At 29.2% G+C, this 12,860-nt stretch overlaps 1 protein-coding gene and 2 long non-coding RNA genes across 3 annotated transcripts; all 3 read right to left on the bottom strand.

Moving 5' to 3' along the window:
* Positions 1 to 1,257: 1,257 nt before the first annotated feature.
* On the bottom strand, positions 1,258 to 2,372 carry LOC121124483 (histone H3.3A). Its single transcript, XM_040719637.2, has one exon. The coding sequence runs from the start codon at positions 2,208 to 2,210 to the stop codon at positions 1,800 to 1,802; it is 411 nt and encodes a 136-aa protein (XP_040575571.1). The 5' UTR covers positions 2,211 to 2,372; the 3' UTR covers positions 1,258 to 1,799.
* Positions 2,373 to 7,201: 4,829 nt separating this feature from the next.
* On the bottom strand, positions 7,202 to 8,467 carry LOC139906321 (uncharacterized). The gene is made up of 2 exons (XR_011781768.1): positions 8,066 to 8,467; positions 7,202 to 8,016 (listed from the first exon to the last, which is right to left on the bottom strand). It is a non-coding gene; the product is annotated as an uncharacterized lncRNA (long non-coding RNA).
* A 1,734-nt stretch (positions 8,468 to 10,201) lies between these two features.
* On the bottom strand, positions 10,202 to 10,711 carry LOC139906399 (uncharacterized). The gene is made up of 3 exons (XR_011781891.1): positions 10,671 to 10,711; positions 10,477 to 10,616; positions 10,202 to 10,414 (listed from the first exon to the last, which is right to left on the bottom strand). It is a non-coding gene; the product is annotated as an uncharacterized lncRNA (long non-coding RNA).
* Between the last annotated feature and the right edge of the window lie 2,149 nt (positions 10,712 to 12,860).

Below are 12,860 nucleotides of genomic sequence, written 5' to 3'. Positions count from 1 at the left end.
TTCTTTATAAATTTCCATAGTTGTTATTCGATTAAGTTACTTCTTTTCTTTTTTTTCTAGCATCATACATTGGCGTGATACTAGAAAAGCAAAGACTCAAATTTTTGTAGCCAACATTTGAAGTTTGTCAGCTATAAAATTGTTTGTCGCTTTGGTTTAGAAGAGTGAATATCAATCAGGCGTTGGCACCTATGGACCCTTTACTAACAGTTTGAAACTCATTAAATCAATTTAACATTTTTCACTCAAACACATTTTTTGTAGGATTTCAAATATTATGTCAAAATGGAAGCGTTGCTTAAAATACTCAGTGATGTTTATTTAAAATCAAAGACTACTTCTTGTGGTAGTCCTTAAAATTAAGACAAATAAGGTAGCCTTAGAATTTTACTAAGCTCATGTGAGTTCATCAAGTCAAATTTATAATAAAAAATAATGTTTTTCACCACAACAAGATACGCGATTAGAACTCACTCTTTAAATAAATAAGTACCTCTGAATATATAACACACGGAACAATTTCCGTCTTTTATAACTCAACCTTTGAATAGTTAAGAAAATAATGTTTGATCTCCATATTAATGAAATAATACAATTTTTAGTTTAGTGTGCGTAAGACTCACCTCAACGATACTTAAACAGACTTATGTATGAATTTGGTTAGGAAGTGTAGAGTATGAGCTTTTATATTGTGAGTAAGACCTAGGGCAAAGATAAATATGCGAGTTCCTTCCTTCATATTTAAATTTAATTTCGAATTTTATCTGATAAATCTGGCATCTTTGTTTTTTTTTAAATATAAAATGCTTTACTTTTTTATAGAATTAAAATTAAGTTAATTTTTTAATCTAAAAGCTCTAACGTTGTAAATTCATTAATTCAATTGCCATTTATTATTGGATTTTTTAAACAGACAATGTCATAGACATTTATCATATAAAAAAAGGATTTCTAAGAAAACGGAAGATTTTTTATCCGTTTCAAAACAATACACAAAGACATTATATTAATGATGAAAGGGCTAATTGACACACAATTAAGACATATATATATATACATATTTTTTTTTTTGCTAATGTTGAAGACAACATAAAACTTCAAAGTATCAGTTTCCTATCATATATTTTTTTTAGATGTGATATGGATTTCAGTGTCGGCAAATTATGTGCCAACTTAATCTATAGATAAAGTGAAAATGAGACATATATGGAGCATGTTGAGAAAATAGCGATTATCAATGAAAAATATAGATATATATGTGCTTATGGGTTTTTATTTTATTTTCTTGCAAATAAATATATTATCACATAAATTTGTTAAGTCACATAGGAATACAGTATTTATTGAGATTGATATATTATAAATAAAAGCTGGGATACAAGTCACGCTAAGGAAACCATCTTGAACATATTCAATGAGAACTATTAGAACGGAATATCAATTCAAATAATAAATCTTGGTTTGCCAGAGAGCAAGATAGATAGATATTAAAAGTATAGTGAAAGAGAACACCATTTTATTTTTATAGTGAAAGGCTTTCTTACTCAAAAAAAGAATTTTTATTTGCACACAAAGTCAAATAATATATAAATAATCCTTCAATGAACTTGACAAATGCATCCGACAAGGAGAGTTGAGATTTCGTATAATTCAAATTTGATAAGAAACAAGGAAGTCGATGCTGCAGAAGGATCTTACTTTTTTGAATAAGAAATAACATATCGATATTGTTGGGAGGTATATAATCAAATGAAAACATATATTATATACAACAATATTATGCAGAAAATGAGACTACTCTAAGCCCGTTCTCCTCGAATACGACGGGCCAATTGGATATCCTTGGGCATGATGGTCACACGTTTGGCGTGAATGGCACACAAGTTGGTATCTTCGAAGAGACCCACCAAATAGGCTTCAGAGGCTTCTTGAAGTGCACCAATAGCAGCACTTTGGAACCGAAGATCCGTCTTAAAGTCTTGAGCAATCTCACGAACAAGACGTTGGAAAGGAAGTTTACGGATCAATAGCTCTGTTGATTTTTGATAGCGACGAATCTCACGAAGAGCCACAGTACCGGGGCGATAACGATGAGGCTTCTTCACTCCACCAGTGGAAGGAGCAGATTTACGGGCTGCCTTGGTTGCCAATTGTTTACGAGGAGCCTTTCCTCCCGTGGATTTACGGGCTGTTTGCTTTGTACGCGCCATTTAAAGTTAGGTTTGATGAAGACGATGATGAATCAGAAATGTCGCTGAGAATACTGAATATAAATTAAAATCTATAGAAAAAGGAATACATGATGATGCTACAGATTAATGCTACACTTATTCCTTAAACCAAGCGCACACTTGCTCCTCGCTCGCTTCATAAACACACACCCATGAGTTTACCGGTATTATTAAAACAAAAATTAGTTTAAACTTTTTGAATCGTGATCTTCTTATCATTACCAAACTTTGCGAAATTTAAGGTCCCGTTCTTGTTTTTTACTCATAATAAATGCTTTTCAATGTTTTCACATTAACATTAAATTTGCATGGTTTAATTAAAGTTGAAGGAAGAAACTAACATAAATCAAGCTATAGACTTCCATGTATAACTAATTTCTTTTAAGTGGAACTCTTGAAGCAATCAAAAATATTTTTTTTTTTCAAAATTTCGTACACTACATTAAACTCAACTTGGGCCCCAAAGATATGCCTCTCGAAACATAAAATCATTGCTTTACGTTAGTTTTACACTGATTAAACCAAACAATTCAAGCTCTTATACCCAACAACCCAAAAAAAGTTTTTCAATGTGTGAACGCCACCTAGGAGTTAATATTTTAAAAAAAACAATATCTCGCTAACTGGTTGGCTCATTTTAAATTTTATTTTTTTTGAAGTGTAAGCTTAACTACATACATGCCATTTGCAGATATTTTTTCAAATTGAACTATTGCATTTGTTGAAATATAATGTAAATACCCCTAGAGGAATTACGACCTATACTCGTTAATCTCCGGAATACTCATTTGAATGCTCATTAGTACTCTCTTATGTATGAAAATTACAATTTTAGGCTAACTGATAATTTTGGATGATATAGACAAAAATTTATTTATTTAGGAGGACTACATCTCTTCCAGTCCACCCCTTGGCGACGCCCTGATATTACCCATGAATTACTATACTATATGGTCATATGGGCGATCACTATCTACACAACCGCTGAAGCTCAACTTTATCAGCTATTTATTAAAAGGATATTGTTTATTTAAATTTATTACCGTTGTGATGCTTAGGACTTTTAATAATGTCATTAATTACATGTGTATGTTTCGTAAAAAGTAAAGGAATCAGTTCCTGAACAGCAGCAAGTCTTCGGGAGTCCTTATTTCTTCCTCTAATTACGAGGTGGATATGTATTTACTTCATTATCGTCATATGGGATTCAAGATGTCAAATTTTATTCCGAGACAGCAAGTGTATTTAATGAAAGGAAGATAACAAACACCAATCTGATCCCTCATTAATTTAAATGGGCCTTTCTGACCTTAAAATTCATCAAGGAGGTATATAATAATCTATGTTGCTAATTACATTTCAGAATCATTAGTGCATGAGTTTTCCTAATTTACTTACTCCAACGTCAACATATAGGATTATATTTACCATATCTTTATAAATAATCAAGCACGTTGAGGTTTTCGAGGAAGAGTTATCAGCATAAGCGTACGGAGATAGTATATAATATTCTATTCATATATAGCCTTATTAAGTTATAGGGATTTCCCGGTGGGCCAACAGGAAGGTTTCTCTCACCACAAATGAAATAGGTCTGTCAATGACTCTTATGTTATTTTCCTTACCCCATTCAGTCCAAATCTTACTTTCATCCTTAGGCAATGACTCCCAAGCCTTTGAAAACGTAACATTCATGTATTTATCCTTTCGTCGTTTCCTCTACTGTTGATCCTATCATTGTCTCAGGATAAGCCTGTGTGTGTGTTGTAGATGTCCTTTATACGTTCCCACACGGTTGAACCTAGGGGGCTGAAATTTTACATGGGTCCCTCTTTTGAGCTCGGACGTGCTAAGACGGGGGTGTCGATTTTTATTGAGTTATTTATCAAAAAGAGATTGACGTTTCAAATAACAACTATACGAATAACTACGTTTTATAAATTTATTCAAAATAAAAAAGTTATGGGAAGAAAAAAATAATGGGTGCAAATTGCAATTTCGTTAATTTCAGCTGCAAAAAAATGAAGTTCCCATAGAATATGGGATTAGTAAATAAAATAAATGTTGTAGAAATTTGTCTGGATATTGGTTTACATATAAATTTACCAAATAAAGATTGAAGTTTAACTGAAATATCTGTCATTTTCTCAATAATTTTTCAATTTTTTCATTTTTTCTCTCTTTTTACCCCCATTTTTTCATCAAACGTCAATTTTCAATGTTTTTGAAAGAAATGCCACAAAACGATACATTTTGAACATTAAATTTGAGACTCTAACTGGTCATTGAAATATTTTCAATTTCTGGAACATTTTGTCAGATAATTTTTGCATACTTGCAAAAATGAACAAGTTATCGAGGGTTATTTTTTCGACAACATTATTCTTCACAACTTTATTGTTTTTGCAAGTACGAAAAAAATGTTGGTAGGTTTGTGTTTCTTTTACAATTCCAATCAATTCTATTAACTATTTTTTTTTGTGCAAAATTAGTGCATTTTTTTTGCTATTTAATTCGCGAATTTCGATTTGGGAATTTTTTTAAGTAAATAGAAAGTTGACTTCTTATCTAAACAATTTTTTTTGATGGTATGTTATTTGAAGTTTATAACACATTATTTTTTTTATATTCATAATAATAATACTAAGGTTACAAGAAGCAATAGTAAGAGTTTTTTTTTTGGGGGGATTTGCTATTATGAGACGTTATAAATTACTTAACCGGATTGATATAGTCTGAAGAATCCAAGAGAAATAGAATTAGAGTTATCAGGATCTTTTTCGACAACAACGAAACATTCGTATTATAATTATTAGAATATCCATCCTTTACCCGCACAACGCCGAGTAATCCTTTGCTTGTATCACTATATTTTATGAGCCGATTGATAATAATGATATAAATTCTATATTTCAACATTTTCAAATAGTATAGAATTAAAATATAAGGAAAAATGAAAAATTCAATACTGAAGGTATTATGGTATTTGTGAGCTCCTTAAATTGAATTATTGTGTTAAGATAATTATTACATTTCAGATTTAGTGTTTCTGAAATCTTTCATCTCAAATAATAGACACTGTTACTCGTCAATTTAATTGCTTGCTCAAACATAATAGTTATAAAGAAACTTTGCTTCATCAATATTTGAAGAAAGTTAGAAGTCAATTCATAATCCAACTACATTGAAATCTAGATACCTTTAATAAACGATCGGATCAACGGGATAGAATCCAATTGTTTTTTTTTTAATATAGTGATGAGTATTTTTACTCTTTTATAATATAATTTTTCAAAGCTGAACTATACAGTTGACATTTCTTGTTGGTTGTGTTTGATATTTATTGTATAATAAAGATTTTTTTCTAATTAAATTTTTAATATTATTATATAAAACAACTAGGATGTACCCGTATTATATACTAAAAGTTTGAAACTTTCTAATCCGCGTATACATTTTATACTAAATTAAACTTGCTAATCCGCCTGATGGACAAACATACAGCTATAATATTATATTATAGTAGATAAATAAATTACTATTTTTTAATTAAATTTTATTAAACCTTCATATTTTTTAATTATGAATAAAAATTGAACTTCATTTTCCAGCTAAATAACCATGAAGATATATTTACGTAACTACATCTTCCTTCAGCGAACGGCGTTTAAAAGGTATGTCTGAGCATATATATTCTGTGAAAAAATCTTCGTCTTTGAAATGAATGGAACAAATAAGTTTATTTTCACTATCAACTAATTTTCCATCTAAAAATATTACAAAGAAATGGATGAGTGAGGTCTTTTATAAATTATTTCTTACTAATCTTTTTTTAAATACATTTTAAATCATTTTATTTTAGCAAATAAATTGACTCCAAGTTCAAAGTTGCATTCTTGAATTTTGAATGTAGTTATTTCAAGTAAATTTAGTTTTTTATGTACAATTCGATTCTATATTTAAATGAAATTCAATTAAGTACGAAATTAAAAAAAAGTATCAAAATAAAATTAATAAGTGTCTTATTTCAATGTATGATAGATTTCCATTTTTCTAAAAGCTCTCTATTTTTGCTAGGAAATTTATGAATAAAAGCTTTTTTATATTTTTTGAATTTTACAAAATGGAACTACGCATGTAGATGACATCTATATTTTTTATTGTTATGTTTTAAAATTTAGTATAAAGTGAATTTAGAAGACTTAAACGGATACTTATTGTCTGGCATATTTATATTGTTTAAAAATACTTAACTTAATTAACTAAATTCTAAATATTTCAATGTAACCATTGTGTTTAGCATACTCACTGATTACAAAATCAAGTACAACAATTTAATTACTTCATTATTCAATGTAGTGAGCAAGGACTACTAAAGAGTTTACGTAATATTTGCCTTTTGTTATTATTACCTTGCAGTTGTAAGTTTGAGCAACTGCATCTAATCATTTGTGAATATTTTTTAATTTTGTTTGATAGGTATATAGGTCATATGTATATTAATATTACGCATAGTTTTAAAATAATAAAAAAAATTATATCGACGAAATCAATTATATATTAAAAATAAGTGGATATTATTTTTTCTTAAAATGAAACGCTCTTGTGAAAAAATAAACTTAGAACTAGATCTTAATTTGTTATTTATATTGATATAAAGTTTATGTTGCTAACATAACTGAAGATGATGCATTGAATAAGCCTCTGTTGCCTGGTGATTTTTACTTATCTCTACAGAAAGAGATTTATATTTAATTATTTCCCACTTTCATATTGCTTGCAACAGTTTGCGATACAAACCAATAATAGTTCTACAATTAATAATAAAAAGGATTTTGAAATTTCTACTCGCCTGACAACAATCATAATAACAAAATAGCATTTACACGTCCAAAATAAAACCGAATTTATCAATAAAATAAAATAATAAAAAAGCGGAGAACTCATAAATATGGAATGTAAATTTTGAAGAATATTATTGACAATTTATTATTTTTTCAATCAATACTAAAATAATCGTTTTATTATTTTGTTACATTTTAACTAATGTTTTCAGTAAAACAACTTATAATTATCTATTATGGAAAACCTTTCAATATTTATTAATTCGTGTTGAGATCCTAGATCTATGCAAGAGTAATATTCCAATATAGTGGCAATCAATTTGGCTGTTTAGAGAAGGATTTCCGACTCAATAAGGTTGGGAATTTCAATGATACTCAGATATTTTAACATACGTCTACAGAAGTTAAGAGGTTTGTTATATATTTTCTAGAACACAGCATCACTTAACAGCCCTGAACAACTATTTATATGTATTAGCAGAGTAGAATATGCTTTGCAGACCAAAATATCGAGAAAAGAGAAGCACATTATCTTTATCAGTCTAGAATAATGTTTCACTTGCATTCCAATGACAAATGACTCAGTAGTAACAAATCAATCAGGCGTGAGCTTGAAGTATCCAGCTTCTATAATTATCCCTATAAACTGTTTTGTATTTCACGAATTCCAATTTATAAATGTGATTGATATAAATGTGATAGAAATGAGTGATTTCTGCGTTATATACATCCAGGAAACTGAAAGTCTCTTATTAATGGAATAGTTTTCTTAGAGTAGGAGACGAAGCAAAGTTGACTTTCAATAATTTCAAAGAAGGAGTTGTGGGTGGAGGATGAGAATTCTCTCTGCTCCTCACTGGGTATGTCAGTCGGATATTTTGTCGTTTTATGGAACTCCTTAGCTCTTATATGTAGAAGTATACGATGATTCCGTGGAAGATCTGAAGGAATTTATATAAAGGGACAATTATTAACGAGATCAGAAGTCACCTTGATATGAAGACACAATGAACTCAATAATGTAATTAATTCTTTCTATTGAAAGTCGAGATCCCTTAGCAGACTATAACATTGAAGATATTTATATCATCCCCCAGCTTGATAAATTCTCAACTCACGTTGTTATATTAGTATTATTGTTTTCATCTGAGTGAATACAACATTTGTGACGTCACTCAGCTCAGCTAATTAGTATGGAGACGCTAAGCGACAAACCTTTATTATCCATTAGCTTTGTTTTGGGTGTCTTTTTTTTGTTTACTTCATAAAACTATAGTATCAATTTCCGAGTTTTGCTCGTGACACATTACTAATAAACATGAAAAAAATGACTCCGTGGTTGTAGATTTAAAAATGAGTAATATCTATGGGTCATGGTTGTACACACTAATAACTCGGTAAGTTATTCTACTCAACTGTATAAACTTTACTAAATTGAAGTGTACCACCTTACTTGTCAACTAACCTCTCTCGCTCTAATAGAGACTAGCGGTAGTGCCCGGCATTGTTCGGAGTTATTATGGTCCGACAAACACTCAAACTTTCCTTTACTAATAAAGAAGATAACACCCCAAAAAATCCTTGGTGTTAGCCTCCATTTTTCATGAGCAATCGTAGCCATTATGATATTAGAAACCTGTAATGGAGTAAATAACTGATAAATTACTAGAATGACATAATATACTCAGCCCTTTGTCATATTTTTTTGAGAAAAAAATATCCTCGTTTATTAGATTCAAATAATTGAATGTACGTATACCTATACCTAAAAAGAGGCCTGTGATAATATTGGTATTTGAATTAAATGATTCCATAGCAACTGTAGTTTATGAATTTCACATGCCTGATTTTTTTTTATGTAGATGTATGTTTAACTATTATATTCTAAAAATTCTTGAGTCTTTGCTTAGAAGGTTTAAGCATTATATGACGTAGCTACTTATCTACTTTTGTTTCTCTTCTCATTCCTCAAGAATAAAAATTAATAATAACACTTAACAGATTCAGAAAAAAAAGGATTTGGTGAGCTAGAGAGTACTTAAAATCGTTTCTATCCTGATCTAAAGTCACAGTCATTTTTTTTTTTAAATTTTATGTAGAGTACTTTCCTTTATCTTTTCTTTTTTAATATAATTTGAAATGAACGCCTTTAAAATTTCATTTATGTGATATACAGTACTCCCTGTATATTATGCTCGCTTTTTTTCCTTATGGTTATAGTTAATAATATTGTAAAGAAAAACACGTGCGAGGAGACAGGGGGGGAGAAAGACACATGGTATCATTGTTTAAAATACTGATGTGATTATCACTGATAATCACATCAGTATTTATCAGTTGCCTGCTTTATTATGATTTTTGAGGGTGTAACGAAAGTATTTATTAGCAAAATGTTTAATAAAGATATAATACATATAATTGACTTAGACGATTTTTATCCGTTACAGTAGATTTGGAAACGTCACACTCCATGAAATAGTAATTTATTGTGAACCATATTCTCAGAAAAATAACTAATAAAACGACAAAATAAGAGTATTTCGAAATATATTTGAAGTTCCAAATTTAAAATAGAAGGCTTAAATTAAATATAATCTACATACTAAAAAATAAACCATCATACATTTAAGTTAAATATACAAAATTAAACAATTAGAATCATATAACTAATAATAACAATAAATTATAAATACAGAATATTGAAATAATAGATTGATCCAAATAATATCTTCTTGTTCTAACATCGGAATTCAGTTCAATATGTCATAACTTGAGGTTGCAAAATACAAGCCAGACGTAGAGTTTAATCAAAAAGATCATCACCTTTTTCCTTATGTGCAAGTTGCATATACAATTGTGCACAGGATAGATATATTTCTACCGATGAGATTTTAATAATTATTAATAATAAAATAAATCATAAAATAATGTTAGATTTCAATCCATATCTTCTTCCAATCTTAGTAAGAACAGCTTTAGAATCCCACTTTCATTTATTTCATATTTATCTAAAAAAAAGAAAAGTTAATCCATGCAGTCAAATTTAACTGATAAGACAATTCAGGCAACCATTCTTGACTTATTGTAGTTTTCTAACATGACATCGTAAAAGCTAATTATGTAGTAATGTCCGGCGATATTACTCCTTATTAAGAGCATCAAAAAAAGATTTTTTTCTCCGCTATTTATGCTTATATAACAACATATATACACAATTGGTAATTATAATGCTACACCCAATGCAACTTCCCCCATTGTTGTGACCATTTAAGCAGTTGTTTTTGCCTTTTATGAGTTTTCCGAACACCACTTTTTGAAGCCTATGATCCATAGCTAATCCTTAAGTTATAAAAAAGCAATATTTATTGACTATGTAATATTGGAAAACCTAATGATCATACCCAAGTCTTTAAGTGAAGAAACTAGTCTCAGACAAACTAGTTGCGAACCATCCAAAGCTACTACCCCCGTTGTTGTGACCATTTAAGCAGTTGTTTTTACTATTTAATGAATTGTGTATCATAATTCTTGATATGTTTAGCTAAAATAGAATCATATTTTAGGGTTAGATTTAAAAAAAAGATTGAATACTTACTGTTAGATAGTACAAAATTCAGAGTTGCATTTCGAAATTAGTAAATAACTTGATCGTCATTTGGTGTGGACGACTCAAAACATGTTTAAATGTATTTCTATAAATGACATCAGTACCAACATCCTCCATTAATTTTAATGATGGCTCCTCGGGAAGGGATAGGTTTACTCGTGTATTTCTCCATAAATTTTTTGAACATAAATGATTAGCAATTGATAAGGTTATATTACATGCAATAAGCATCTTTGTGAGATCAGAGTTAAAGTATGACTTGATGTATTCATCATTAACTTGATTTTTTAGATAAATATCCATTCTCTTGATATGAGATGAGAATAATGAGTGGCGTGTAATTCTAGATAGGAGACCAAAGGCACATTTATTTCGACATATCCGACAAACCATCTGTTTCTCATCTGGTAAGTAATTCCCAAATTCCTGGGCCTCCATTTTCAAAAATCCAGACAGAAGGCGACGTTATTTTAGGCATTTTATTCAGTTCTCTATCGACTATCACCATCTAATATTATATTAATATTGAATAATAAAGGTGAGAATGATGACGTTCTTGATTGACAGAAGAAGATGTATATTATTTAATCAATGATGCCATAAGTATTTCTTCTCTTCTACTCGCACGCTTTTCTATTCTTACCAAAATTATCACCCTTACTTATGGTGTATTGTTATAAGAATCAGGGAACATTATATATAGTGCACACACCGGAGGGAGTTACAGCCCCTCCAGCCCATCCCCTGCAGACCCCCTTGTATTATGTTCTAATATTGTTTCGGGATCTGTAATTAGTAAAAATGTAATCTTACTCCGGACCCTTTTTATTAAGATCCAAACTTTGTGTAAACTGCTCATAAAATTCGATACAACTATCTCTCGAATTCTGGTTTCAGATCTTGATTCGAAGGTTGGACTACTCGAAATTTACTTAAATAGCAAACAATTGTGGATGTGAGTACTTCAATGTACATATATCTATGCATATTCATAAACGCTTGTGTAAAATAAACATAGCCTCTTCTAAAGAAATGCATACATTATGATCAGTTTACATTAAAAATTTTTTTGAAAAAAAATAAAAATATATATTAATATAATCATTTTACTACCTAAATATCTAACGTGGATTCTATTAAAGTATTATTGATACTCAAATTTTCATATTTTAAACAATACTACCTTTAAATATGGAATAAATTAGGATTATGTAAAAGGATTGGAAGGAAAGGGACGATAAAAAAGGAATAAAAACAACAACAGATAAATAATAAAATTATATCTAAATATGATAATAAATAGCATGGAATTCTTAGAATTCATTGGTTTTAAACATAGATATATTAACCAATGAACACTGAAATGAATATAGAACGCGCTTTTTTTTTTTACAAGAGTGCAAAGAAAAATGAATCGTTCATTTTTTATATATTCATTCCAAATGATAATTCTAGTTTTTTTTAAAGACTTCTTGGTTAAGATCATTCAGGTATTTTCGTTTTCAACAAATATTTATTGCTATACAATATATACTTTTATTTGGTAATTATAATTTTTTACAATAATATACATACAGTGTGCCATTCTAGGGACCTTAATTAGATATAAAATATATGAAATATCTATCACAAATATTTAGTACATTTTCACAGGAATTATTTAATAAATTTATAAACAATTTCATCTAATAAATTGATATTTTGCATCTATTATTTTAGACCGAATAATTTTCTGTTGTTCTGGTTGTAGGAATGGTTATCTTAAGAAAAAAAAAATCATCAACAACATATTGAGGAATAAATTGATTATGAAAAAAAATATCTTTATAAGTTTCCAAAAGATCATGAACTTATTAAAGTATGTCTCAATTTTATCAGAAGAAAAAACTAGGAGCCAAATCAATGTTTAAGAATCTGTAGCAAGCATTTTCCTATATCCGCTTTTATGCATGAAAGAACGGATACAAATTTAACTCTGCAAAGAATATATATAGTCCACTTAAGCGATATCAATTAAAATCTGATGCTGCTCCAGCAGCATTTATGGATATTCCAAAAAAACTTGATAAAACAAACTTTTCCTGAAAGGACAACAACTTTATCTACTTCTACTAAAAGGTTATACTTTAGAAAAGGCATATTAATATTTCAATGTAGGTTAAAGTGGTAGGACTAGCC

This window comes from Lepeophtheirus salmonis, chromosome 9 (assembly GCF_016086655.4).
Source record: "Lepeophtheirus salmonis chromosome 9, UVic_Lsal_1.4, whole genome shotgun sequence".
In the NCBI taxonomy this organism is placed as follows: Eukaryota; Metazoa; Arthropoda; class Copepoda; order Siphonostomatoida; family Caligidae; genus Lepeophtheirus; species Lepeophtheirus salmonis.
This window is presented reverse-complemented; position numbering and strand designations above follow the sequence as displayed.

Coding starts and splice junctions, on each gene's coding strand:
- LOC121124483 (XM_040719637.2), bottom strand. CDS start 2,210: ATGGCGCGTACAAAGCAAACAGCCCGTAAATCCACGGGAGGAAAGGCT.